Genomic DNA, 27,296 nt, shown 5'->3' with positions numbered 1-27,296 from the left:
ATAGTATTTAACATGATGTTGGCATGTAGTTGATAACATTTTTTATCATGAAAATACTACCGGTGGTCCAGCCTTTGATTAGTGAAACCAAAGATTATTTAGCGCCGCGTAGCGGCGCTATATAATCTTTGGTGAAACCGTCACAAAAAGTTGTATACATCCCAGATACATCCACACTTATGGCGGCGCCCTACCACATGGACAATATTACTGTTACAGGGAAAATCGCGGAATACTCATTCTTGTGATATTTATATTCTTTGCTTTGACAAATATGAGGTCACAATATCCAATTGCTGTCCAATTGTTTAGTATACTGCCCTCTATAAAAACATAATGTGTATCCAAGATGGCTGCGCACAGTAGAATTGTATGTCCTGAAATCAACGTTATTCTATTTTAAATATTGAATAATCTAATTTGTATTTTTTGCAAATTCCGACGCATATAGTAAAATAATATATTTCTAAATGGCTGTAGCATCTATTTCCAGAAATATACCAAAGGGAGACAGGTTATTTGTTCTTTTAAATTCTTTGCCTAACTATGGTATTGGCAGAGTATTTACCCGAACAACTTGGGTGCACAAGTATCCAAATGAGCCTAGCTATATTCGAATAACCAGTGTTACGTTTAACCCTGAAAGATGGCCTGTAAGTACTGTTAATTTGTTTTTTAAGGGCCGTCTAGGCTATCTGCTTTCACAAGTGGCGTCCGGTATTTTGAATCCTATTTTTTTAAATTTTTTTCCGTATTATTAATATTACCTGTGTCTGTAAATAGGCTGGCCCGCCACAAGATTTGTATCTTCTTGGGCACTGCCTACTTCCTTTTAATTTATTGATATCTGTATACTTTTTTTTTATCATCAATTGACTTGTTATATATTTTAGTGCAATTTGTTATGTTTACCTCATTTTCTTGAAGGAAGAAATAAATGTTAAGTTGAATTGAATTGAATTGAAATATTTTACAACTCCCTGAGTGTAACTAACAGTTATCTCAAAAAAGTTCAATGTCAATAATGGCAATGATTACCAACATTTCACAATATCTTTTTAATAATTGATACTTATTCGTTATAAATATTTTAGCGTGATCACTCATAGTAACCATATATTACCAATTTATTAAGGTTCATTGCAATTTTTTTGCAGATGTACCATTATTTTGGTTAATATAATGGTTACTACATTATGATCCGTGATTTATACACCATTTTGTGAAATCACATTATCGATCATATCTCCGTAACATCACATATCAATAAAATTCACTAAACATAAACTTTAGGTCAAGGGTAAAAATATTAGAAAATAAAAACATACAACTTACATGTTCATGTACAGTAGGGTCATGTGAGTGAAACCACGCATTACAAATTTAGAGCATTTCATTTAGGCCACTTGTGGGTTTCAAAAAATGACTGCACAAAAATATATTATTTACATGTGCAAAATGTAAAAAAAAAGAATTTTGTATACACATTACAATACATTCTACTCACCTTCCTTAGTACGTACATTCACCGAATTTGAATCCATTTCAACCTAAAATAGTGCTTTACGAGCCCGTTAAAAATGACAAAATGTGCACATTAATTGCACAAAAGTGTTAAAAATAGTAGAAAAAAAAACCTTAAAATGAAATTAACTCTTCAGAATGAAAGGTGCCCCCAAATGTTTTTTAACTTATTATCTAAAGCTAATGAGTTGTAGATATGAATTAATGTACACATTTGACGTACAAAGTGTTTCAAAACTGTCATATTCATGTTTGTTTGTTGTATTTTTATACTGGTAACGTCATCATACCAAAAAATTATTATATTTGGGTCCCTGAATTTCACCTATACTACACTGTATTATTCTATGACACAAAATATTAATAAACACAATTTAGCACTATAAGCACTACGCTCGCGCTAAGGTCAAATTTTCGTTCGCCAAAATGGCGAAAGGTTTTGTAAAAAATTAGCCAAATTGAAAATCCTTTAGCCAAATTTAAAAAACCTTAAAAATTCGAAAAAATTTTTATTAAATAAATAATGCATGTATTTTTTTAAAATTTTATTTCTTTTACATTTATATTATTATTACTTAGGTATCCCAATGAACCTGATTTTCGTTACCGCGATTTTAACACGTTCGTGAAATTTCAAAAAGTGACGTGTCTTTGAAGTTAAAAATATACTATTTCTTATGTACCCATGAGAATAAAAATTATATGCCTGGAAAGACCTTGTTTAAGGGATTATTTTATATATTTATAATCTATGTTTATTAAATATTTTAATAGAAAACGCGAGTTAAAAATGAGGTAAAAAAGCCGGCGAGCCGAAATCCGCGCGCTAAAAATAACTTTGGAAAACACCTACCCATTTTCGCACCCGGTCGCACGAGGTCCATAATAGGTGGTGGAGTAATTTTTGTTGCATGTTATCAGGCTTTAAATACTCTTTGTTTTGATATGTAAATCGGTTATTATTATTATGTACATCCGCCTCAAATGTCAATTTTAACGATAAAAATTGAATTTTTGAGTCTTTCTCATTATCAAAATCTGGCTAATTTAGTATTGAATTGAAGCTAATTTATATTTCTGTTTGATAAAACACATCGTTTTATTTGACTTTGCGTGGACCTCGTGCGAAGAGGCCAACAAGACCAACCCCTGAAAAAAATAATCCCTACCATAAATATCAGTGTTTACCATTTTCCTTACGGGGGATTCAGTTCTCCGCTTATTACTAAATTACCGTGCATGGTATGCATGTATTAGCGCGTTAATTAATGATTGGATAACCCCCGCAGTGGACTGTTCCATTTTCTGAACTAGTCTTCGCCGCACACGAGGCATGTCGAAAAATGTCGCCTCTCATCATGGAATATTTGCTTCGAAACGTCAATTTTACCGATTTATTAAATTATTTAATAAGTGGAATATTTATCAATCTATTATATAAAACAAGAAATGTACCGCAGAAATTTAAGAAGCTTTGAATTTGCTATGCAGCGGCCGTAACCCATTCTATGTAGGCGGCCGAAACGCGCTTTGGCCAGGGTTGCCGTTGCAGTATACGCTGTTTCTTAGCTATTCAATTTAAAGCGCAACTTTCGGTTAGAATAATTAATCGAAAGGGAAATAAAATTAAACATGTTAACATTATACTATTGAGGTAATTAATTTGTTAAATTTAAAATTCCCCTTTTTAAATAACAGAACAGCCTCGTTTACGGAAGTATTCGTCCACATGTTTCTGTTTACATTTTCTTCTCGAAGTTCATTTTCTACGTCGAAGAATAGGGACTTCCCCTTTTATTCGCTCATCATCACGTCGACGACGGCTGGTCACGAACCAATCACATTAACTGTGTGTCATTAAAACGTCATCGAGGCACGCTCTGCGCATGTTTAAACAGAACTAAAAAAAATGAACACGGCGATCGTGACGTCGTCACATAAAATGCTGTGGTGGTAAAAAGTGTACTCGAGTCTAGTCAGAAAGTACCGAAGTGTGGCGAATTCTCGCTCCCATAAGAAGTCACGCCGACCAGGCTAGGCCTAGGCTTGGAAATGTATTTTCGCCAAATGGAGACTCCAGTCGCCATTGGCGAATTGGCGAGCGGTTAGCGCGAGCGTAGAATGCCTAAAACCATTGTATGGCATGTAAATCAATGCTTTGCGATCATATTTTAACGTACATGCATGTCAGTAAAATTATAAAGAAATCACTTATAATTCATGAATTCTAGTTAATTTTGTTTTCTTTAAATTAAAGGAATTAAATGGTGGAGAGGTGTGGGGCATTCCAACATGGAGAGGTACAGTATCTTTCTTTCTTGTGTCTGTTCACAGGCTATGCTCATTTCAGATGTTTTTTTTTTATGTTTCGAGGGTAGATCATTGTAAGCATAGCCATATTACAATACATCGTTTTACCTTTACTCCAACCAATTGTTCTGACTAGTTGAAACCATAGTTATAAATGTAAAGCATTTGATTATTCCTATATTTAATTTTTTTTTTAACCCAAATTAGGATACAGTAGAGATGGCCTACAAGTAAAGATTTCTTCATGGTTTAAATCCGAATGGAAAGTTATTAGGAAAAGTGAAGAAGAGGAGTTTTGTGCTTATACACCAAAGGAAGAAGATTTTCATGTTGTGCCTAATTCTATACCACTGCCTCCATTACTTAGGACCATGACGAAGGAAAAGATGGAAAAGGAAGGAAACATGATAGAAGAGAAGCTGAACCTGAGGTTGACAATTAATCGCACTTATGTGAATCGAGCATACCAACAAATACCTGAATTATGAACAAGTTTTTTTAGGTGTAATAATTTTAGGAAAACACTCAATTTTGTGTATCTAGTCTACGTGGCTCGGCACTCGGCACAGTTTTTTTACAGACAGTTAAAAAAAAAATACTTCTTCATCTTTGCAGCAATTTAGATCTAATTTACATCAATTTATTTGTTATTAGTATAATTTTTATTTTTGTCTTGTATCATTACTAACTGTACTATTGTTTTTCAACTTTAATAAATTGAATTGGTTTTTTCAAAATAAGAAATATTTAGGATTATTATTTATAATAATAATACAGTATTTGAGAAAATAAATATGATTGTCCATTATGACATAGACAGAAGTAATTTCCTACACAAGTTGTGATAATAACCAAACTACTGTGACAATACTTTTTAGAATATTTATTTGTACACTTTGATGTGATTGCAACTTTCCAGGATACAAACAATTTTAATATTATGCTATATTTTCTAAGATTAAATATTGTATTCAAGTAAATTATGGAAAAGTTGAAATATTATGAAAGTAAACACATATTTTTTAAATGCAATTCATTTGCAAACCTGTCTTCTGAAATGTACAATATTAACGTTAAAATCACATCACATCTTCAGATTAATTCAATTGAAACTCCTAATGTCCATGCTTTATATTATTTGTACTATCCAACAACTACAATATCATCTTGGAACTCGTGAATGGGAACTTCGAGGTTGAGTGGAGCCGGACCCTTCCTGATACGACCGGAAGCATCATAGTGGGAGCCGTGACATGGGCAATAATAGCCTCCATAATCGCCAGAATTGGAAATAGGCACACAACCTAAATGCGTGCATACACCGATAATAACCAACCATTCTGGTATTTTAGCTCTAGCACTATCGTGTTCAGGATCACGCAATGAAGAAACATCAACATTCACTTCATTTTCAATTTCCTCTTGCGTTCGATGACGGATAAAAAGAGGTTTTCCTCTCCACTTAAATGTAACATTCTTCCCCTAGAATGAAAAAAGAAGGTTTAAGTATTACATTCAACAGCAAAATGAATACCAATTACTTTAGTTTTCCTATTATTTTTTCCTATACCAGTCCTTTTGTAACTTAAACTCTAATATTTCAAATTTGTTTTGCACTTTCTAATCAACCTGTACAGTATATCGAGCAGTTGGTGGTGTACAGAATGAGGAATAAAAAGTCCTGTACAACAGAAGTTGTGTATGGTCATGATATTGCTAGTGCCAAATTGATAAGCATGTCATAACCCACCTAGCTAAGTGCGTTTAAAAGTGAACTGCTCTGACAATGAATTTAAAGAATATCACAATTTTCTTGACTTGTATTCAATAGGATATTTGAATGAAATGTTGTAGATTAGTAACTGGGGAAACTAATATAAAAAAAAATACCATCTGATTGATAGTTTGTTAGTACACAGTAGTTGTCAACAATATAATGCAATAGTCAGCTGTAGTACTGTAGCTTGAGAAACTATTTAATAGTAGGGAGGTTTCGCAACCTTACGAATACGATAACGGAAACGTCATACATTTGTGAAACTTTTGAGCTGATCCCCATTTCATATTCGTAAAGCGTATTCGTGTTGACGAATATCACCAGTCATATTCGTAACTACAAAACGAGTATAGGTTTTGATCTAATTTGCACATTTTGCATTTAAATCACGAATGATTCATGATTATAATATAATTATAGATTTATTGAAAGTAATTTACTAAAGTAATTTACTAAAATGCCAAGTCAATTTTGATAATAGTAGTTTTTAAAGTCCTCACTCGCTTTGATGTTACGCTAAGCCTAGCACCAAGCAACACGTACCCGCGCATCGCTCAAACTTACCGCATATTTTGGACGCGCCTCAATATTTCGTTGCCATGCGAAACAGATTTTTTTATGGCTTACGAATACGTGTGCGTGACGTATCCGTTTTCGTTATCGTATTCGTAAGATTGCGAAACCTCTCTAATATTAAAAGTTACTGCTCTCAGGCTTTCTTAAGCGTGGTTCCCACTAGCGACGCAACACAAGGACGTAACGCAACGCAAGTGAATTGACCAATCACAAGCGATGGCTTATTTGCTTGTGATTGCTAACTGTCTATAACTTCGCTTGTCATTGGTTAAAACGCTTGCGTTGCGTTCTAGTGGGAACCAAGCTTTAAATACAAAACACCATGGTTATTTACTAGAAACTTACTTCAGGTATATCTGCAAGTTTAACTTCAATTTTAGCCAAAGCTAATACATCAGCTGATGCACTCATCGATGATACAAATTGAGTTACAAGAGACTTAGCGATATATGCAGTAGCAACTCCACTACCACCAACAACCATGTAGGAGAATGCCTTTGGCGTTGTGTAATTCTCTGGCGTGCCTTGTGGCCTCTTGTATTCTGAGAAGTCTGGTACATTTATATCAGTATGGGCAAACCTTACAAAACTTTTACCTGAAATTAAATTAAAACATAATAAAGTCACATTCATGCCAACACTGTACCGTTTTGTCCGAGAGACTCTCGTAAATTAAAACTCATCTCCAGGTTTTCCACATTCTCTCCTGGATTACAAAGATAACTTAAAGACCCCTTCCCTGCAATTTTGGACGTTTTTTGGAAAATAATACATATATATCACTTTAAAAACATTAAACCATGTCATTCCTTGTCTTAAATGTACGTTTTATGGTAAATTATGATAAAAAGTGAGAAACAATGCACTACCTAAGTAGCTCGCGGCGATCGACCTCTCGTGGACGGTCTTAGGCCTAGCCTGGCTAGGCTTAGTTTTGTAGGCCTAGCTGGTAAACATCGGTAACGTGCGAACATCGTACGCTAGCTATATACCTAGCCTGACGTTGTATAGTTGCTGCATTAATTGTCTTTCTATTTTTGCCAGACTCCGTTGATACAAATTGGGGAAAACCCGGTATTTTCGCTGAAAAGTTAGGAGTCTTCCATTTGTTTTGGCCTCACGATCGATCGAAAAGTGGGCGAATTACAGGTGAAAAACAAAAATATCAATCCGCGCGCAATGCATTTTGGGATTTATAGCGGGCCGCTATAATTATTAAAATCGACTTATTTTTCACATTTTTAACCGTTTAAAGACGAAAAAAGTTATCGGAATAGGACCATATAGTATTATTTTTACATTAAATATAGTTTGTGATCTTAAATTACATCTAAAAAACGTAGGGAATGGGGCTATTTTTATGTATATGTGCGATATAAATTGTCATCATTTATATAGACTTTATAATAAGTGATATATGTTAGGAGCTATATTATTTATTTAAATACTGTGTAGATATATTTAGTCCGTCAATAAATATAGTTTCTTTTTTTACAGGTTTAAAAGGATGTGTGGCTTCCAAAATGGCCATCTCAAAACATCATAAATACCTGTAGGAATAATTTAGTAGGCTTAGGCTAGGGGGTGGGGGTGGGGAGTGTGGTTGTGTGTTAAAATAGACCTGCTAAGTCCCCGGAAATTGCACTGATACATTGATATATGAAACAAAATTATAAGTCTACAGAACCACCCCATGATTGGTGTGGCGAAAAAACAAGAAATTGTTGAAAATAGAGCGCAGTATACTGTTAGGTCCCCAACAAATGCAGTTATTATAGCCTACCTTGAAAGGATTACGGTCGAAGCAGCCGCCAACCAAGGCGGCCGCTAGTTCAATAACGGTAATTTGTACAGTATGGAACGCCGTGTGCGCTTTGATTGTCGTTTGTTTGTAATCTTTGATTGTCATTGTTTCGACAGGTTTTCTTTACTCGGACGTAATTAACAATCTACATTATTGTAATGTAATTTATTTTCTTTTTTTTTACAGATTGAATGTGATACGTTCTTTTAAACGAAATGGCGAATCGATGATTAGCCTACTTCTTTTAACTAAATGATTTTAAATAAATGATATATTTGTTTAATAATAAAGTCAATAAAATTCATTGTGGTGTTTGTATTGTATATTAATATAATATATAATAAGCCAATTATTAAGAATTATAAACATTTTTTCAATAAAGTATATCAAAATATATATTTTTGTTATTGTATATTAATTAATCAGTAAAGTAACTAGTAGTGTTCATAATTTGTTCATAACTTCTTTCTAATTTATTTACAATCATGATGACAGCAATTTATTTATTTAATATCCTACATTATTTTATACCTTCAGATATATAAATCAATTTAAAATGAGTTTTAAATACTAATATAAGATGTAAGTGTCTGTACGGTGCGCGTTCCTCTGGCGTATTCGTCCTCGCGTTGCTTTATTAAAAACACAAACAATGTATTCATGTACTGTAGAACACACCCATTACTAATAATAAAAACCAAGATTCGATAGTATGTAAATGAGATATAAAGATTCGACAATACCGTACGTAAATTATTATTGCAATACTGTATAAAGATTCGATAAGTAGGTAAACGAGTATAAAGATTCGACAATACCGTACGTCAATTACAGTATTATTGCAATACTGTGTATAACGATTCGATAGTAGGTACAGTAAATGAGATAATATAGAGATTCGGCAATACCGTACGTAAATTATTATTGCAATACTGTATAACGATTCAATAGTATGTAAATGATATATAATGATTTGGCAATGTCGTACGTAAATTATTAATGTGATACTGTATAACGATTCGATAGTATGTAGATGATATAAAATTTCGGCAATACCGTATGTAAATTATTATTGCAATCCTGTATAAAGATTCGATAGCAGGTAAATGAGATATAAAGATTTGGCAATACCGTACGTAAATTATTAATGCAATACTGTATAACGATTCAATAGTATGTAAATGATATAAAGATTTGGCAATACCGTACTTAAATTATTATTGCAATACTGTATAAAGATTCGATCGTATGTAAATGAGATATAAATATTCGGCAATACCGTACTTAAATTATTATTGCAATACTGTATAAAGATTCGATCGTATGTAAATGAGATATAAATATTCGGCAATACCGTACTTAAATTATTATTGCAATACTGTATGTAGATTCGATCGAATGTAAATGAGATATAAATATTCGGCAATACCGTACTTAAATTATTATTGCAATACTGTATGAAGATTCGATAGTATATAAATGAGATATAAATATTCGGCAATACCGTATGTAAATTATTATTATATTAATGCAATACTGTATAAAGAATCGATAGTATGTAAATGAGATATAAATATTCGGCAATACCATACGTAAATTATTATTGCAATACTGTATAAAGATTCGATAGGAGAGTGCTCAAGAAACGTCGGGTCAGTTCAACATTATTTTTTCCCTTCACTGCCAATGTATTTTTTAAAAATAAATAGTATGTAAATGAGACATAAAGGTTCAATAGTACTGTAGATTATGATGCAAACGTAAATTATTAATGATTCGATAGTATATGTAAATAAATTTAGTTAGTTAATATTATTAATATTAAAATACAAATAAAATATACATTGATTTATCGGCAGGCAAACTTAATTATTATAGAAATATAAAGATTCGATAGTACATGATTTAGTTTAGCTTATATTTATTGGTTTGACCATACATACAGCTGTAACTCAACTCGCCATAGGCCATGGCGTTGACAACGACAATCAAAGATTAAAGCGCACATGGAGTTCGATACAAATGACGATATTAAACTGGCGGCCGCTTCGACCATACCATCAGTCGACCATCAGTCACCCAATTATTTTCTTTGATTACAATTTACATACTGTCACTGAATAGTGATAGATATTGCATACCGCGTAGCAGATATAGGTAGGCTTAGGCCTATTCCAAATCAATGTCGTTAAAAACACATTTTTATTTTTGATTGTTAGACCTAGGCCCTAGGCTAGGTGAGTCATTTTAAGGGTTGAGTACGAAACTGCATTAGCACCGGCTAGGCCTACCTTGAACACCAGAAACCGCCGTTATGGGGCCCTTCGGAAGAAGACGTCCGAGTGATTCGTTTGTCATCAACTTTTGTGGTGGCGGAACAATTACTTTCTCAGCAACATGTTGAGTAGCTACAATAGTTGATCTTGCCTGTGAAGCTACACATTGTGATGTTGCACTGAAGAATGGTGCTAACGACCCAGACTTTGACGCAACAGCGAACATTTTTACAACCAAACTATACAAAAACCTAGCCTAAAAATGAGGACCGGTGAACTTATCAACCAGCCAGATCGCGATTTTTATCATCAACAGTGACCTTTAGGAAAAGTTAAATTACTAGCGCGAGCAAAATATTACTTAGCTTAATATAAAACATTTAACATTTGTAATTAAACATATAAAAATATTATAAATTAATAACTTTATTTTATTGTTTTTTTGAAGAGGTTAAATTATTTTAAATGTGTAAAAAATTGTTTCAATATTTATGTAAGGTTTACAAGCCCGCCGTATTGACCAATCACGTTTCTTGTTACATTGGCCTGTCGTACACCTCCAGTTTTTGTCTAATTCTGGCCATTATACACAATTCTTAACTTAATTTACATCGTTACTAGATTAAGATACAGTACACCTGTAAAGGTTTGTTTAATTAGATTGTAATAGATTTATATTTTTGCAGTTGGTTTGTTTTGATGACTGAGTAAATGACTTGTGTTGTGTGTTTATAAAATATAACCAGCAGTAGGGCCACCAGGCAGGCCAGGGCAGGCCGCGTTAGCTAGCTAGCTAGCCTCTATGGCCAGGCCTATATATAGGCCCTCTACTATATAGCCTAGGTAGGCCTCTCTATCTTTGCCTAGCCTAGCTAGAGTAGAGGCCTAGCTAGTGGCCTATAGCCTGGTAGAGCCTAGACATGGTTGGTTGACAAACGATCAGCATCAGGCCCAACATTAACAAGACGTTCATGCCCAACAAGATGTTTATTATGCTCAGAAAATACGGTCCTGATCGTCTTATTTTTTTATGCATCATAATCGTCCAAGTTGAGCCGCCGCCAGAAAAACATTGTTTTGTATGAAATGCCAAAAGCGAACTATTGTTCCTTTCTTGTTTAAAATTTAATATTTTTTAACCAAGTTATACATTTTTTGGTATAAATAATAATAAAAAGTAGAAAACATAGCTGAAAATGATCATTTTTAACTATGAACGATGTAAACATGCAAGGCTAATATCTACTTATGGATCAATATTTATTTACTTATTTTTTCTAAGGTGATACAGGATTCCTTATCTACTAAAACGTACATAAAATGGATGAACAAGATGGCAACTTTGATGCTGTTGCAGAAGAAATAGCAAATGTTAACGAGGACAGTATAGCAAGTGAAAATAACACGAATACCTCGACGAATGTGTCTGAGGACATAGAGGCCAGCAGTGTGTCTGTCCAAGACAAACCATTAAAAGAACATGATTCAGATGTTAATGAACCTTCACATGAAGATGAAGCAATAAAGTCTACAATAGCGGAAAAAGAAAGAACACAAAATGAATCCACTATAAGCCCCTCAAAGAACTTGAACAAAGAACAGGAGAAAGAGTGTGACAAGTTGATAGATAATGAACCTAAAGAAAGTGGAGAGTGTGACATAGAAGAAGATGATGGTGAGTACGTGTCTGATGAAGATGCAATGATACAAGATGATGTTGATAATAATAAGCAAGCATTTGTAGAACTTCAAGATCTGCCAATTGTTGTTGATGAAGTGGACAAGATGAACATAAAGGCAGAGCCAAACAATGATGAAAGTTCAGATGATGGAGAACTTAGTGATGATAATGAATCTGAACATTTACCCATTCCTGAAGAGGACTCAAAATCTAGTTTTAATAAGTCAAAAAGTAAGATTTCATCACTACATAGTAGTGGTAATTTTGAGGGAGGGGATTTAAAGGTGGGTAGCAAAAGTATTGATAGCACTCAGAGTAAAAGTTTAGAGGTCAAGGGTCACAAAGCAAAGGAAGTTCTTTTGGATATGCATGGTGATGAGTTAGACTATGAGGAAGATGTAGAACATGGTGAACAACAGCCAGGACATGTAGAAGAAAAAGGTGAAATTGGAGAAATTGATGATATAAAAGAAGAAAAGAAAAAAACATCTGATTCAGAATTGGAAGAAGGTGAATATGATGAAACCGAGGATGGAGAAATAAAAGATGTAAGTACATGTTAAGGTTATTAAGGTAAAAACATTAATATTTTGAAGGTTTTTGGCAGAACACACAAACTTTAATGGATGATGATCATTTATTAATATTTCTTTGCCAGCCTTCCTTTTCTATCTGTTTTGGTACCGGTAACGTACAGTACTTGTTTCTATTGGAAATAAAGGAACATAAACTTTTGAAACGCGAACACAAAGCATTGTTTTGCTAAAACAAAGCATTGTTTTGCTAAAACTTATTAGTAGAAAGCTTGGTCCTAGCCTAGAGTAGTAGGCCTAGACTTTTAAATGGATATTAATGAACTTAATTTTTAGAGATACTACAACAATAATTTTTAGACACATTATCTGCAATTGTTGATGTTTTTTATAAAATATAATTCATTACATGATATTATAAATCAGGTCATTCTTTAACTAAAATGCAAGTTGTATGGTTTAATAAATAAAAATTAGTTACCGAAATACGGTAGGCAAATATACAGTAGGATTTATTTTTTATAAAAGAAATTAAGTTCATTTAATGCATACAAATATGATAATAAATTATAATTGTTAACAATTTTTTGATTTAAAAAATAAAATCTTGTTAAAAAAAAATTCTAGGACGAAGATGAAGAAGGTGAATTGAAAGATCCTCATGGTCGTAAACCGTTTGTTAGGCAAACGTGTCGTTTTTATCAGCGTGGCCAATGCACTTGGGGCTTATCATGTAGATTTGTCCACCCTGGCTATAATGATAAAGGTAAAGCAATACAAAATAATCCTGAATGTTCGCACACATGCATCAAGTATGACGTTTATTTTCACCTTTGTGTAATGGTGCTGCCACGCAAGAATATACCGAATGAGAACACTACCATTACCAGGGTTCTCGGTTAAGGCATAGCTATAGCATGCAGCTATTTTGGTCTTGGCTATTTTCTGTAAATCATGCATACCAAAATGGTCTTACTCTTTGGGTCTCTATCTAAAAGCTTAACAAAAACTCTGATTACTTAAACACTACCAATTTCAATTCCCTGGATGGGTGCGATTTAACACGTACTATATTTAAAAAATTCTAATATGGGCTAGAACTTGTAATAAGCAACTAGCATTTAGATGAGGCTTATTGTAACTAATTATATATAGCATGTACAGCCTAAATATACCTTAGATAAATACAGTAAAAAAAACAGCAATTCTGATAATGTACAAGTTTAATGATTGGCACATGTTTTACAATCTTATATCATAATGATTGGTAGGAATGCAATCATATTTACATTACTGTACACATGTGATATTTTCAGGAAATTACATGATGATTGGGAGAAATGAAATACACAATCTCCATGCTAGTATATTAGCACCACCAAGACCAGCGACACCGCCACCAGAGGTTAGTAGTGAACACCACATTCACACTTGTTATGATGGGAATGTATGATCTTATTATTAACATACAATTGCTAAATTGGTTTAAAGTTATTTTAAGAGACCATGTCTAGAAAGTGAAAGTCTAGCCTAAAAATTAGTCTGTACCAGCATTGCTGTTTAAGAATTTCGAATGCTTGTCAATTATTATTACAACTGTACAGGTTTCATAATTAATATGCAAAATGTTTGAAATTTAGGAAGAGTTACCAAGACCAGTTATTCCAGAGGAGCCCAAAATAGAGACAGCATGGGAGAAAGGCTTGAGACATGCTAAAGAGGTTAGTAGTTAGCAAATTGTATTTGTTTTGCCCTTATGTTATTATGAACATAAAGCCATATAGTTTTTACCTTTTTATTGTTTTTTGGTAGTTACGTAAGAAAGCGCAGATAAGAAAAGAGCAAGATGAGGATTTTGAGGAAAAGCGTCTATTGGCAGAACTTTCTGATGAAGGTGATGAGGACTACAATAAAGAAAATTTATATAGGAATCGTGATGAGTTTTATGGGTATGTTGTGATATACTACATATATCTTGTTTATTATTAATGTAAATTATTAAATGTATGTCATTTACAAATACAAATTGACTGGATTCTTTGATTATGATCAGAAACTTCTTACCTGAAAATATTTTCTTATTAACATTTGTAATTATATACCACATCAGACCTTGATTTATAAATATAAGAGGAGAGCTCCTAATGGCTCTCCTCAATATGTTGAGGAGAGCCATTATTTTGATTAAGTATTCGAGGCACAGGCCCACCATGGTTGGGCCTGTGGCGAGCCGAATTTTGATAAATGACACCTCTAGATGGCCGGAAATGGTACTCTCGCACGTAAAATTCATCGTAGGTCATTGTTCTCTGAACGTAGTCTACGATGTATTGTTATGATATTAAATTATCTACGCGTCGATCGTAGGGTGGTTCGTAGGGTTAGTAAACACCATTGTCATCGCCTTTACTTTAGAAGCATGGACAATGCAAACAAACAATGTATTGTTTGCTAATTAAAATCCTATCTAAAGATAGTAGACGTCAATTTTTGTAGCCACCCTAGCTAGCATCGGTTATCCTAATTTGGACGGAAATCCGCCGACGAGACGACATCGGGTCCGTGGACCTCTCAGCTCACGCAGAGAGAGAGAGTCGAGGCTATCTATCTAGTCTAGTTTCGGCGGCCTACACTATAAATTATTTAATCCTACCTTGGGTTAGCGAATTATAAAAACAACGACACCTAGGCTAGGACACCAACAAAATATATGCAAAATAAATATATATTCCATATTAATTACTATAAGATTTAACATAAAGGCGACATGTGTATAAGAAAAGGCCCGACCAGAATTTGGAGGGGAAAACATGTGAGCAGTTATTAAGATCAGAGAGAGTGTTTGATGTCATGTGACACAAAATCCAGGTACACGATCTTAATTACTGTTTATCGTCGGCAGCCACCCTCACATACTGAGTTTAAAAAAAAACATGCGAGATGTTGCGGTAAAGCAGAGAGTATCGCGTTTCATGCCATGTGACCAAAAAAACTAGGTCTGTATAATTACGGTCTTCTGACGGCAGTCTTTTTGAGCTACCGATTGAACGTTCTGATACCATATTTAGAATGAATTGTTTACGATATTTTTCATGCAACATCAAAGATCGTAGGCGCGCCTAGCCTATCGGGGGTAGCCATAACAAAGATCGTTTGCGCGACTATATATAGACTGTGTGTTGTATTCGGGGTTAATATTCTTATCATTATAGGCCTATATATTTTTATGACGCACTGTAACAGGTTGGGGAGCGCTATTTTAGGCGCTCCTTTGATCGTTTTCAGGAGCGCCAAGGAGCGTCAGCGCCATGGCGCTCCTTTTAAATCAAGGTCTGCCACATTTAAATTTTTGCCATCTGATTGGGTAAAATAGAAATAGTGACATTTTCCGCCATGCAATGGAATTTTTATAGAGGGCCGACAATGACGGCTTTGCGAGAACCTTCACATGATGCGAGACATTGGTATATGTAATGATACAAACATTGACGGCAGTTTTATCAGTACAATATACCCTTTGGTGGAATATAGTATATATAATCATCACTGACTTTATATCCCGATCATTTTGGGGAAAAAAAGAGTCAATATGTTCTATGTAGTGCATTTATACAGTTAGCAATACTTGTTGTTTTTTAGGTATCATTTAGGAGAGGATGAGTCTCCAGCAAGAGAAGTTGTCATGAAAGATCCAACACTACCTCAACAATATGCAGCAACCATCCATGTTGTAAGTGTATTGTAAATGATTGTATAGTAGGCTCAGGTTTAGAAATAAAACACTATTATCGTCTTTGAAATGTCAGTGGCATCTGTAATGTTTTGTTTGTACTAGTACCAAAAACCATTCTCTAGAGCAAAACACACAGCATAAATTTGTAAAAAGTAGGCTACAATCTACTTTAATTACATTTCCTGACTTAATCATGTATTAGTAATTTAGTTGAAATGAGGAATTCACACTTTTTGTTTTTTAGATAGGAAATAGCAGTTAGTTTATTAACAATTCACTCCAATCAAATGCAAAGTTGCAGCTATTTAGGGCCAGGTGCTGGCAAACAATTTCTATTGATCATACATCCCAATAAATATCGATCTATAGTTTCCCCTATGTTTCATCATTTTTTGGGATTTAATTTGTGTTACACGAGCTTGTTGAAAATAAGTGGGGGATAGTTAAAATTACTCAGTAAAATCTCTATTCTTTTGTACACAAATGTTGTAAATAGACAGCCATTTTTAAAAAACTATGAAAAATAAACGGTGTGGTAAAAAATGTCATCAGATGACTAAATATAGGTAATTTTACTTGAATTTTATGTTTCTAGAATTTTTATTTAACTTCAGAGTTTTATTTTCATGCTATAGCAAAAAATATCCACCGAATATCCACCATCTTTTTTCACCTTCTAGGGAGTCACCAGACATGGTATTACACTAGGTAAAACTACCTAACTACTGAAAAAAAGTCTTTCTGGTTTTTATAGCAGAATTTTGCCAAATTTTGTATTTGACCATTTTAAGGGAAATTCATGTTTTTTCATCTTGATTTCTATTACAAATATTTGATTTATGTACAATTAACCAGATATTATATTTAAAATTCATGCCTGTACCTGCCTCTAACAATAATCCTTTGTTATAGGGTCGAATTGGCAAAGAAGATGTACGCAGAGGTCAGGGCCAACCTGTAACACAACGCAATTATGATTTTTTTCCCAAAAAACGAGATGACAATTACAGCAGACAAGAAAAAATACATTCAAATGATGCGCGAAACAAAATAGAGCCAAAGGCTCCATTAGTTAATCGTTCAACAGCCGATTCTTGGCATGACCCTTGGGCACGAGCACGCTCACCAAAGAAGGTTGCTGGTGCTAGAGGTCGTCGACGACATAGTTCACATTCCTCATTTACTAGTTCATCGTAAGTTTAATTATATTGTTTAATTAATTACTGGTTGTAAATTGTGACAATGATCTTGTTAGGTGTACTATGAACTAATCCTATTTTAGTGTGATTTTCCGTTATTATTATTTTTTTTACATGGAATTTTTATTCTGAAATAAAATATTCAATCAATAAAATCAATCTGGATACCTTTTCACTATTGACAATATTATTATTGTTTAGCTTGTGTTCCATATTGTTAATGAATGAATAATATATTTTTCAACTTTTAGAAGTTCACGGTCGCGTTCGTCATCATATTCTTCATACTCAAGTCGGTCCAGGTCATCGTCGTCATCATTTTCATCACGTTCACGATCAGGATCCCGTTCTTCACGGTCTTATTCAAAAAGTAGAAGTCGGACGCCATCGCCACGTAGCAGATCTAGTGCATGGCAGAGTTCTAAACAACCGAATCGCAGTGGGCCCTCCAGTAATAACAATGTACCAGTTCGTGGTCGTCAGATGAATAGAGGCCATCAGCCAAGTCGTGGCAACCAGCCAAACCGTGGAGCTCCCACAGGAGGTAGTGGTGGTTTACCTGCTAGACCTGCTCAGTCAAAGTCTGTTCCTTCAAAATCCCAAGCCCAAGTTTCTACAAAGCCTTCAGTTTCACAAACTTCTAAACCTCCTGCGACTAAACCTACTCAGTAAGTTTTATACTTTTGACTATCAACAAAAGTGTGTGGAAAAAACGACACCTTTATATCAGTGTGTCAAACGTTGTGTCCAAACAGAAGGAATAAAACAAAACTTAAACAACAATAAATGTACAAAAGTAAATCAAAAGTAATTCAAAGAACTAATTATGTATAGATTACACACATTATAATTATGATGTCTAATTTGTCTATCTAAAGAACTTTTTAAATTCTGATGTGTACTTAATTTAAATCATTTATTCAGAGTAAAGAAAGTTGAACCAGTAGTGCTAAAACTAAAAACCAGTTCTCAAACTAAGAAGTTATCCATACCCCCTATCCATTTCCAGGTAAGATGAATTTCTCTTGTCTTGTTATTCTCACTTCTATGACTTCAAATCTGTGACAGATGAATATTTATTATTTCATTTAGTATTTCATTTATATACTGATATTTTATGATTATAATAATTGGTCGCAAGGCATTGTCTATACATTAAAAGTACAGTAGTATGCTGTTATTGTACATATAAGATGTATTGTAGCAAGCATTGTATGTTACTTTTCAAGTTTAACATTACCCTATCTCACTATCAACATAATGGTTTGAACGTGTTCTTTCTAACTTGTCTAAAAACAACAAATGAAATGCCTACCCAAGTTTATGTAGTAAAATATAATTTAATGATTTTTCCTTTATGCAGAAACAAATTAAAAAAGTACAACCAATTGCTGACCATTTACGTCCATCAAAAGAGCGTAGTCTTAGTTCCAGCTCTCGTAGCAGCAGGAGTAGTCGCTCCAGTAGTAGCAGGAGTAGGTCAAGGTCACGGTCATTCTCAGGATCGAGGTCACGCTCACAGTCTTATAGCACCATCTCATCAAGGTCTCGTTCGCCTGTATCACGTGCCTCAAGTGTGAGTGCAGATTCCGAGCATATGTATGCAAATCTTGCAAGCCCGGTGTCTTCAGCAAGTTCAGATATCTCAGACACACCCATTCCTAAAGCAACTAAAGGTGAGAAGGATCTTCAGTGCATTTGGTCTATAACTAATATTTTCTAATTCCTCTTGAAGTAAATATAATACTGTATAAAGCTAATTGTGAACATCATCATCAAGGGAAACCTTTCACATATAAATTATATCACGATCTATTTATGCTAATGAAGTGACTTGTTTGCATGAAAGCTGGGCCAATATGGCTATATGCAATAACGATTTTATTTTAAGATGATTATTTTTAGGGTGATTAGGTTGAACATGTTGACTAGCTTGATCATGAGATCAGTGGAAGCATGATCCACATGAACCTTCCTAATACTACTACTGTATGTTTAATTATTATTGATTACTTGATCTTGATGGTGGTCCCAATTGGTCATTAAAGCCTGTTTTCCTGTCGACGTTATTCAACGCTATCGTCGTTGATCGTTAACAGTTAAACGACGATCGTTTGAAAACGATCAAGTTGAAATGATAAAGATAGCGAGTACCTTTTCCTGTAAATCGTTAACATTTCAATGTTTACGTAGAAGATCGCCGATTATTGTCAACGGTAACGTCGACAGGAAAACAGGCTTTAATTGTGAATTGAAATTTTAATTCCAAACTCACATTTACAACTAAACAGATTTGAGCAATGAATTGTGTTTTCCTTGATTTCACTAACTGTAATTGTTTTCTGCAGTAAAACCAGTTAAAATATCCATAACTAAAAAATCAGTAGTACCAACCAAGAGATCATCAACAGTTGCAACTAAGACCAAGCAAGGTATTGTGAAAGCTAAACCCAGTGGGTCCAAGCAGAAAGATACAGTGAAACAGAGTGCAGCAAAGCCTGTATCAAACCAACTCAAAAAAGCATTACCTAAATCAAAGGCAATTAAACCATTACCAGACAGCCAGAGTAGTACGACGACTAAAAAGACTGCTAAAGTTACACCCATGCCAGCTACTAGCAGTACCAATAAATCATTGCAGAAATCAAAGCAACCGGCTGTAAGGTATGTGCTTCGCAATTTTAATAATTTAGATAACTTTGAAACTAAAGATAGATGACTGCGCAAGATATTCGTAATCCCATGGACACCATTCCGGCAGACAAATGAACTGGAAGAATGATCATTTTATAATGCAGAATATGTAGCTCACCCTCAGAGTAATAGGACATCATCCGCCAAATTGATGTCCATGTTTTGAATGACAAAATTCACTTTCACAAACAATCAAAAAGGCTGTTAGAAAATCATTGTGGTATACACTGTATTGGTCCATTGTAAGATTTCAGCTTTTCACAAATTTGATCTGGATAATAATAATAATAATAGTTCATTTTACATAGCGCATATAAGCAAGCTGTGAATGGGCTGCACATTATTACCCAGGTCATTTTTTGGCATCAAACATGTATGGAAACATACTCCCATAAGGAAGCCCACACCTGGGTGGAGAGAGGCAAATGTGAGTAAAGTGTCTTGCCTAAGGATACAAGCAATGGGGCAAGAGATGGATTCAAACCATGATCTCACGATCAGTAATCCCACACACTTGCGCCACATTCACTCATTCATTGACTTGGTTAATTATAAAGAAAAGGCGATGTTTGTTTAATTAATGCCAATTTTGAAAAAAAAATGCCCTGGGGCCTTTATTTAATTCCTTGAATAAACTCCCCGCTACATGAATATATACACAATATTATATTACATTACATAGCCTAATTAAATACGTGAATGACTACCGCTGCGAGGATCGTAAATCGTATATATCCTCGAGTACGATGATATTGACTGAGTAATTTTCGCGTAATTATCGTGTCCCCTGTCATTAAACATATAAAATCCAGCAAATTCTCGAGTACGATGATATTGACTGTAATTTTCGTGTGGCAACACTCGCGTTTGCCGATAAATAAACAAAAGTCATCACTGGGTCTTGAACTCCATCACAAGACAACGCTTCATGTGCTGCGCCACGGAACTTGCTTGAAGAAATTAATAACTAAACTATTTAAACTATGCATACATAGCGCCCTCATTTGTTATTAGTCCTCCCTAGATGTGATGAAAGACCGTTTGTGATTGGTTAATACTCACAGTAGTAACCGATACGCGCGCGACGCACTGAACATCCGGTGATTCGGCTCCATCGAAGAAGACAAATTATTATTTATTCGGCCTACCTGATAATAATATTATTATTATTAATGTAGGCTTATTGATAGAAATTCTTCTGTTATTATTTAAATGACCTAGGCTAGTGAATATTTTATTGCCATTAATTAGTAGGCCTAATTATCTGTATATTATTCTTCGAAAGGTAAGGTGTCTGGGCAGCTTGTTTACATACAATACAAAAAGGAGGCCTAGCCCTAGGCCTAGCCTAGCTACCCGACCCAGCAGATATTCTACTTGTTGTTGGCTATGTAGTATAGATATCGCCTTTTATATCGGTAAAATATAAGATTAGACATCCCCTCGGGATGTCAAATCTTATATTTAACCTCTAAGCAGTCAATATCTGTATAACAGCACATCATTGATTGACATGATTTACAATTTACCAAGCATTTGATACAATTGTTGCTATAGTTTGTCACTTCTCGCGTGTTTTTTTCTCATCTAGGGAGTATTTATTTTATTATACATGTTGTACCATGTTAAGTATCATATAATTAAAATAAGATGTAATAGGACGACAGGACAAGAATCAATTTTTATACTTTTATATTTTTGTAAATTATTATGGTGATATTTTTTTAGTAAAACGAGTGGAACGTCTTCTGCTGCCATTAGCCATGATAGGTCAGATCCGTTGAAGTATACTGCACATAAGGATATTAAATTAACACTTTTGAAAAAGGTATGTATTGTCATAAATATTGTATGATTAAAAATCTCCAAAATTTGAAACTTTCAAGAACTAGTTTGGGAAATTGTCCCTCATCATTTTTATTTCATGTCAATTTTAGTACAATTTAAACTTTCATATAAAAGTAAACTTGTTTATGTGTTGACAGCCAACAGAAACATCAAGCAAAAAGAGGAGCCTGGAGACATCAACACAATCCATTGCAAAGAAGACTAAGCCCCCCTCACCAGCGACTAAACACAAGGGTGAGTCATCACAATTAGTTTATTCCTTTAGGAATGTGTTAGTTAAGCATCAAGGAAATCTGGTCAATTTGTACATAACATTACAGCCAGTGTACCCAAATCAATCACTTGGTTTTGATGCGATTGTCAACGTTTACAGCTAAGTTATGAAACTAAGATGTTGTGTACAGTTGAGCAAATATATGCCTGTTATTGTCTGGCATATCCCTAAAGGAAATCACAAATCATGCAGATTAATCTTGATAATGTTATTGGCTTGGCTTGTACTTACAGTTTATAAGGTTTTGCAAAACTAACTTTAACTGATAGGCAGTATCTAGAGTAAGTAAGTTGTCCACATATTTATTATGAAGCCAAGTAAAAGTAATCTGTATTTGGCAACAATAACTGCTGTACTATTATTTGTAGATTATTACAATGAAAATATTTTAAATTTTTCATAAAGTAGTAGCACCATCAGACAACATTGAAACCAATAGCAAAGTTTGTTTTTTGTTTCTTTAGCATTTATTATACAAATTTTGATAGATTATCCACTCAAGGAAATCTGTCCTTTCATGTTCTTGATCAGTCTAGCCTATTTGAATGAGTCAACCACTTAAAAACAACTAGATTTCAACTTATCACTTAGGTCAAATCAAGCTATCTGTGCAAACATAACATGCGAAAGTAGTGTGTGGAAAGTTGAAGTCTTCCTACAGTATGACCTTATTTATATGTTTATAGAGCTAAATTGTGTTTTTATGCCATTTAGATTAGACAGACAGATTCGGCTGTTAGTAATACAATATAGCATAGGTGAAATACAGAATCTACCTATATTGTAATTTTTAAATGACATCATAAAATGAAACACTTTACTGTAGAAAAGATAATTGTCTGAGCAAGAACATATTCAAATTTATAAGAAAGTCTGGCTTGCAAAATGCTAAGCAAGATACAGTAAAACAGTAGAGTAAAATGCATTCATACTTAAAGATGTATTGTCCCTTGAAACACAAAAAAAAATGAAGTTCAAAATATTCTAAATTTAAATTGGCCATATCAAAGTCGAAAATTTGAGCCAAAAACAACAAGTTTACGTAATTAACAGGTAAATTAATTTGATTACATTTCGTCTGGAAAATCGTCGCGAGCGAAAGTAAACAAAGATTTCAAACCATGAGTATGCATTATGCATGATGCTAATTAGGATTGTTTACAACTCGTCACGGTTGAGAAGGTGTTCTCACACAGATCGCGAGGAAGTTTTTATGATTATGCATACAGAGTAGCCAAACAAGCACGTTACATTATGAGATATGTTTTGATTTGATCAAAAACTTTGACTGGAAGTCAAAGTAATTTTTGTAACAAAAAACTGTCTGTATTTCAGTTAACTGATTTTTTTTTTTTTACTAATTTTTGGTGAAAGTTAATAACTATTATGATACTTCAAAATGACCCACTTTTTTTCGAAATCTCTTATTTGTTATTTTTTTGGAATTAGTCAAAGAGACAATACATATTTCATGTGAAGGGTTTCTGATGGATAATAAATAAAACATTCTGCTTTTGATCTTAAAATGAAGTAATTGTTGTTGAAATAAATTATTACATAGGAGGAGAGAGTATTAACAAAGATACTGAGCAAAATAGTGAAATTGAAACATTTGGTTAGGGATTTGATACAAGTTAATACAATCCTACTTGACACATTTTATAATTTATTGAAATTAAATAATTTGCCTCAGAGATCTGGAATGTCTGCTGGTGAACAAAGACTCACTCTAGCCTATTTAAAATTACTTTCAACCTCTACAATTCTTTTCACACTATTTAAAATAGTGTACTGAATTCTTTTTATGTATGTCAGGGCACAAAGAAGATGTCACAGATTTGTCAAACTTGTGCTCTATCACATGCCATTACTATTTTTATAGGCATTTTCTTCTAATTTCTGGCTCTTTTCATAAACCTCGGTTTGTTTACCAGTTACTAGTCTATTAACAAGGTGACTGCCAAGGACATAGTATATTCACGCAATCTAGTTTTTCACATGAGCTAGGAATGAGTACTGTATATACTGTATACTCAATTGAATTTGATTATATCACTCACATGCTATACCCCTGTCACTAGAACAATACTTCTATGTTGCCTTCAATTATTTGCATGTTGTACTGTACAGCTCAGTTACATGATGATTAATTCATTTCAGGAACTAAAGAAGTTATTAAAAAATCAGTACCAACCGCTAAAACAAAAGTCACCTCGTCAAGTGCGAACCCATCGACGAAGGCTGCTAATGTAGCTCAGACAAAAGCCCAAGAAAAACAATCAGAAAAACCAGCTGCTGCTCCTGCTCAGTCTAAAGCAGCGGTCACCAAGAAAGGAACAAAGTCACGCAGAGAAGAGTTACTGAAGCAACTAAAAGAAGTTGAAGAAGCGATCGCTAGGAAACGAGCTAAACTAGCCGGCACATGACACCAACCAAGAGCACATGATTGATGTTGACGTAAGATGTAGAACTTTAGAAAAGCATATCAGCAGGATATCTAGATAAATAAAGGTACTTTGTCAATGGCTAAAAGATAATAATAACTAGGTGTTGTGAATGAAATTCATTTTATATATGAAATCATAAGTTGCAGCTGGACAGTATTTATACAAAACAAAAGCGATGTTTTTCAGAAACATTTGAATTAAAGTACTATATCATTGTTTTAAAGCAAAAAATATCAACTTGTTTTTTCTTTTTATTTGTCAAACAATTGACCCATGTAATATTTTTATTAAATGCATATTTCATGGTTGAAATACATGTTGCTTTTACCCAGGTGTTTGACAACAAGTGAATATTTGATTTTGTTAGTGTAATTTACAAGTACCATTGTAACATATTGGTACAAATATTACAATGTACAAATAATATGAATTATAGAATATACAAGAATACATTGAATGATTAAATTGAATTGTTTAACTAAAGGGCAAGTACTGTACACACAATTTGTAATGAGAAGAGGATGTACATTGTGTTATTATTTTATTCGTTGGTAATTTTAAATTGATCAATAAATTGTCTTGTTAATGGCTTTAATAATGAGAGGAGGAAGGCAACCCACAGGAACAATGTCTCACTGAAAAACCAATTGTTGCAATGTAATTGACACCACAACATCCAGCTTTTAAAGGATTTAAAATCAGTAGGATATAGCAGGCCTGGAATATAGTGTTATAAAACATATTCCGTGTAGTAAGTTTCTAAGAATTTAGGGTGTATAAATGAGTTAGTTATGATGTAACACTCGTCCTGTATCCTCTTTGATTTTTATTTATTTTACATTTTGTGATTGGATATGTATTAAACCTTGTTGTATGTTGTCATTTATATTTTTTTCAAAACACTAAGTTGAAACTTTTAAGTTTGACATGGTTTTTATTTTGGGATTTTAGATTATTACTTTACAATGTTTTATGTATTTTCAGTTGTTTAGTACTAAAAAAATGTATACTTTCAGCATGTGCAAATAAGGCCATAGGGTCACATGACTGTTTACAAATCACATCATCGTTGTTTCAACCTAATATCCTGCAATTTGTGGTAAAAAAAAATTCCTTTATATTGTCCAAATGACATGCGAGTGAATTTAATACAATGTAGAAACTGTCTGCCTTATGATTATGTTCTATAACCCGTGTAAATAGCGGATCTGTTTACTCTGTAAGTATAAACTGTCCTCTGGCAATGAATGTCCGCAACATTTTTGAATAAAACATAACAGAAGATACTATACCATTGTTATTGTGTATTTAAAAGTAAAGTAAGAGTATTTTGTTATGTAAAAACAAAGAAAATTCGCTACCTTGTTAAAATTAAACTACCGGACTCTGGTTTTCTTTCTTTCTGAAGAAAAATATTTTCTACGTATATAATCGAAAAGAATGACAAAGTCACTGAAATAGATCGATTTTATATTTTGGAAATCGTTAAATTCTGCAACATTCCAAGACTAGTATTTTTTTTGGAAATCGTGAGTAAAACTAGCCACTGAGAGTATCGCAAAGATATCATTTTGCAAATAAAAACAAACCCTTCCCTCCCCTGAATTGTTATCAAGACGTGGCGCTTACCATTTGAAGGTAAACGTGAATTAAAGTACGTGTCGGATATATCTTTCAACGCAAAGTGTTTTCATTAAGGTTGTAATAAAAATGACGGTGAGTGTAAACCTGCTGCCACCCAGTCATCAATGCTACCGAACTTACGACCATGAGTACAGAAAAATGAACCAGATTACATCACATCGAAAATGGTTAAACGATTAATGTAATATGATACTGTCCTGTTATATTGTACTTTATGAACGTATACATATTATATTTGTTATCTATAATTAGTAACAAATTGTATTAATTATTGAAGGCACGGGCGTCTACATTTGGGGAGTGAGCGAGTGTACTAGACCGTGACGCTAGACTACTAATTCTGTATTTTTAATTGAAAATTAAACGATTGATAATAAGGCAGTAAGCCAACAGAAATCACAAATTCAAAGTCATTCTATGGGTCAACCGTCGAAGAATAATCACCGTAAATTTCATGCCAAGCGCTACAGAATTGGCAACCCTTCCTTCTTACTGGACACTCCTTCCCCCCCCCCCTTCCCCGTACCACCAGACTGAGTCCTACAGTACGCGAAGACTACATTTTTAAAGAGAAACATAAAACAGTAGGCCTACCCCCACGCCCCTGATAGACCACCTAAGTTCTTGATTTATAAGTTATATATTTTATTAAAGGAAGCATTGCGGAAATTGATATCAGTAAAACGCCTGTTATGTAGACCTTTTGGGAAAATCTGAAGTGGTCATTCTAATTCTGGACTAAACTGTTGTTCAATTGCTAATCCGGCGAGAACTTTCGTTATGGTCTGGATGAGGTGCTTTAGCTCTCGCCAATAGGATTAGTAGAGCTTTAACCTGTCTGAGATATAGAAAAATAAGTAAATATCAAATTGTATTTGAGCAGTAGGCCGGTAACCTACATGTAATTAAATCATGAAACAACAACCAGTACGGAAGGCGGTAAAATATAATAATCTGGGGCACACAAAATACAGTG

The 27,296-nt window shown here is 33.8% G+C and overlaps 3 protein-coding genes across 4 annotated transcripts; 2 read left to right on the top strand and 1 right to left on the bottom strand.

The window, feature by feature from the left end:
- The first annotated feature begins 343 nt into the window (after positions 1–343).
- On the top strand, positions 344–4,678 carry LOC140056622 (small ribosomal subunit protein mS34-like). 2 transcript variants are annotated; one of them, XM_072102050.1, is made up of 3 exons: positions 344–653; positions 3,782–3,824; positions 4,042–4,678. In XM_072102050.1, exons 1-3 carry the CDS (start codon positions 471–473, stop codon positions 4,320–4,322), a joined length of 507 nt encoding a protein of 168 aa, XP_071958151.1. In that variant the 5' UTR covers positions 344–470; the 3' UTR covers positions 4,323–4,678. The 2 variants fall into 2 exon arrangements, with proteins under 2 accessions (XP_071958151.1, XP_071958152.1); XM_072102051.1 differs by lacking the exon at positions 344–653 and adding an exon at positions 3,417–3,669.
- An 84-nt stretch (positions 4,679–4,762) lies between these two features.
- On the bottom strand, positions 4,763–10,573 carry LOC140056621 (cytochrome b-c1 complex subunit Rieske, mitochondrial-like). Its single transcript, XM_072102049.1, has 3 exons — positions 10,283–10,573; positions 6,533–6,783; positions 4,763–5,316 (listed from the first exon to the last, which is right to left on the bottom strand). The coding sequence occupies exons 1-3, from the start codon at positions 10,491–10,493 to the stop codon at positions 4,978–4,980; spliced, it is 801 nt and encodes a 266-aa protein (XP_071958150.1). The 5' UTR covers positions 10,494–10,573; the 3' UTR covers positions 4,763–4,977.
- A 254-nt stretch (positions 10,574–10,827) lies between these two features.
- LOC140056852 (uncharacterized) lies at positions 10,828–25,954 on the top strand. The gene is made up of 15 exons (XM_072102354.1): positions 10,828–10,913; positions 11,550–12,496; positions 13,109–13,247; positions 13,798–13,886; positions 14,122–14,202; positions 14,294–14,430; positions 16,121–16,211; positions 17,127–17,407; positions 17,665–18,081; positions 18,338–18,422; positions 18,777–19,089; positions 19,762–20,077; positions 21,836–21,935; positions 22,093–22,189; positions 24,390–25,954. The coding sequence occupies exons 2-15, from the start codon at positions 11,588–11,590 to the stop codon at positions 24,653–24,655; spliced, it is 3,321 nt and encodes a 1,106-aa protein (XP_071958455.1). The 5' UTR covers positions 10,828–10,913; positions 11,550–11,587; the 3' UTR covers positions 24,656–25,954.
- Positions 25,955–27,296: the final 1,342 nt, after the last annotated feature.

This window comes from Antedon mediterranea, chromosome 8 (assembly GCF_964355755.1).
Source record: "Antedon mediterranea chromosome 8, ecAntMedi1.1, whole genome shotgun sequence".
In the NCBI taxonomy this organism is placed as follows: domain Eukaryota; kingdom Metazoa; phylum Echinodermata; class Crinoidea; order Comatulida; family Antedonidae; genus Antedon; species Antedon mediterranea.
This window is presented reverse-complemented; position numbering and strand designations above follow the sequence as displayed.

Coding starts and splice junctions, on each gene's coding strand:
- LOC140056852 (XM_072102354.1), top strand. CDS start 11,588: ATGGATGAACAAGATGGCAACTTTGATGCTGTTGCAGAAGAAATAGCA. Junction 21,936..22,092: donor AATTAACACTTTTGAAAAAG/GTATGTATTGTC, acceptor ATGTGTTGACAG/CCAACAGAAACATCAAGCAA. Junction 22,190..24,389: donor ACCAGCGACTAAACACAAGG/GTGAGTCATCAC, acceptor AATTCATTTCAG/GAACTAAAGAAGTTATTAAA.
- LOC140056621 (XM_072102049.1), bottom strand. CDS start 10,493: ATGTTCGCTGTTGCGTCAAAGTCTGGGTCGTTAGCACCATTCTTCAGT. Junction 6,784..10,282: donor GGCGGTTTCTGGTGTTCAAG/GTAGGCCTAGCC, acceptor ATTTAATTTCAG/GTAAAAGTTTTGTAAGGTTT. Junction 5,317..6,532: donor AACTTGCAGATATACCTGAA/GTAAGTTTCTAG, acceptor TTTTCATTCTAG/GGGAAGAATGTTACATTTAA.
- LOC140056622 (XM_072102050.1), top strand. CDS start 471: ATGGCTGTAGCATCTATTTCCAGAAATATACCAAAGGGAGACAGGTTA. Junction 654..3,781: donor TTAACCCTGAAAGATGGCCT/GTAAGTACTGTT, acceptor TTTAAATTAAAG/GAATTAAATGGTGGAGAGGT. Junction 3,825..4,041: donor GGGCATTCCAACATGGAGAG/GTACAGTATCTT, acceptor AACCCAAATTAG/GATACAGTAGAGATGGCCTA.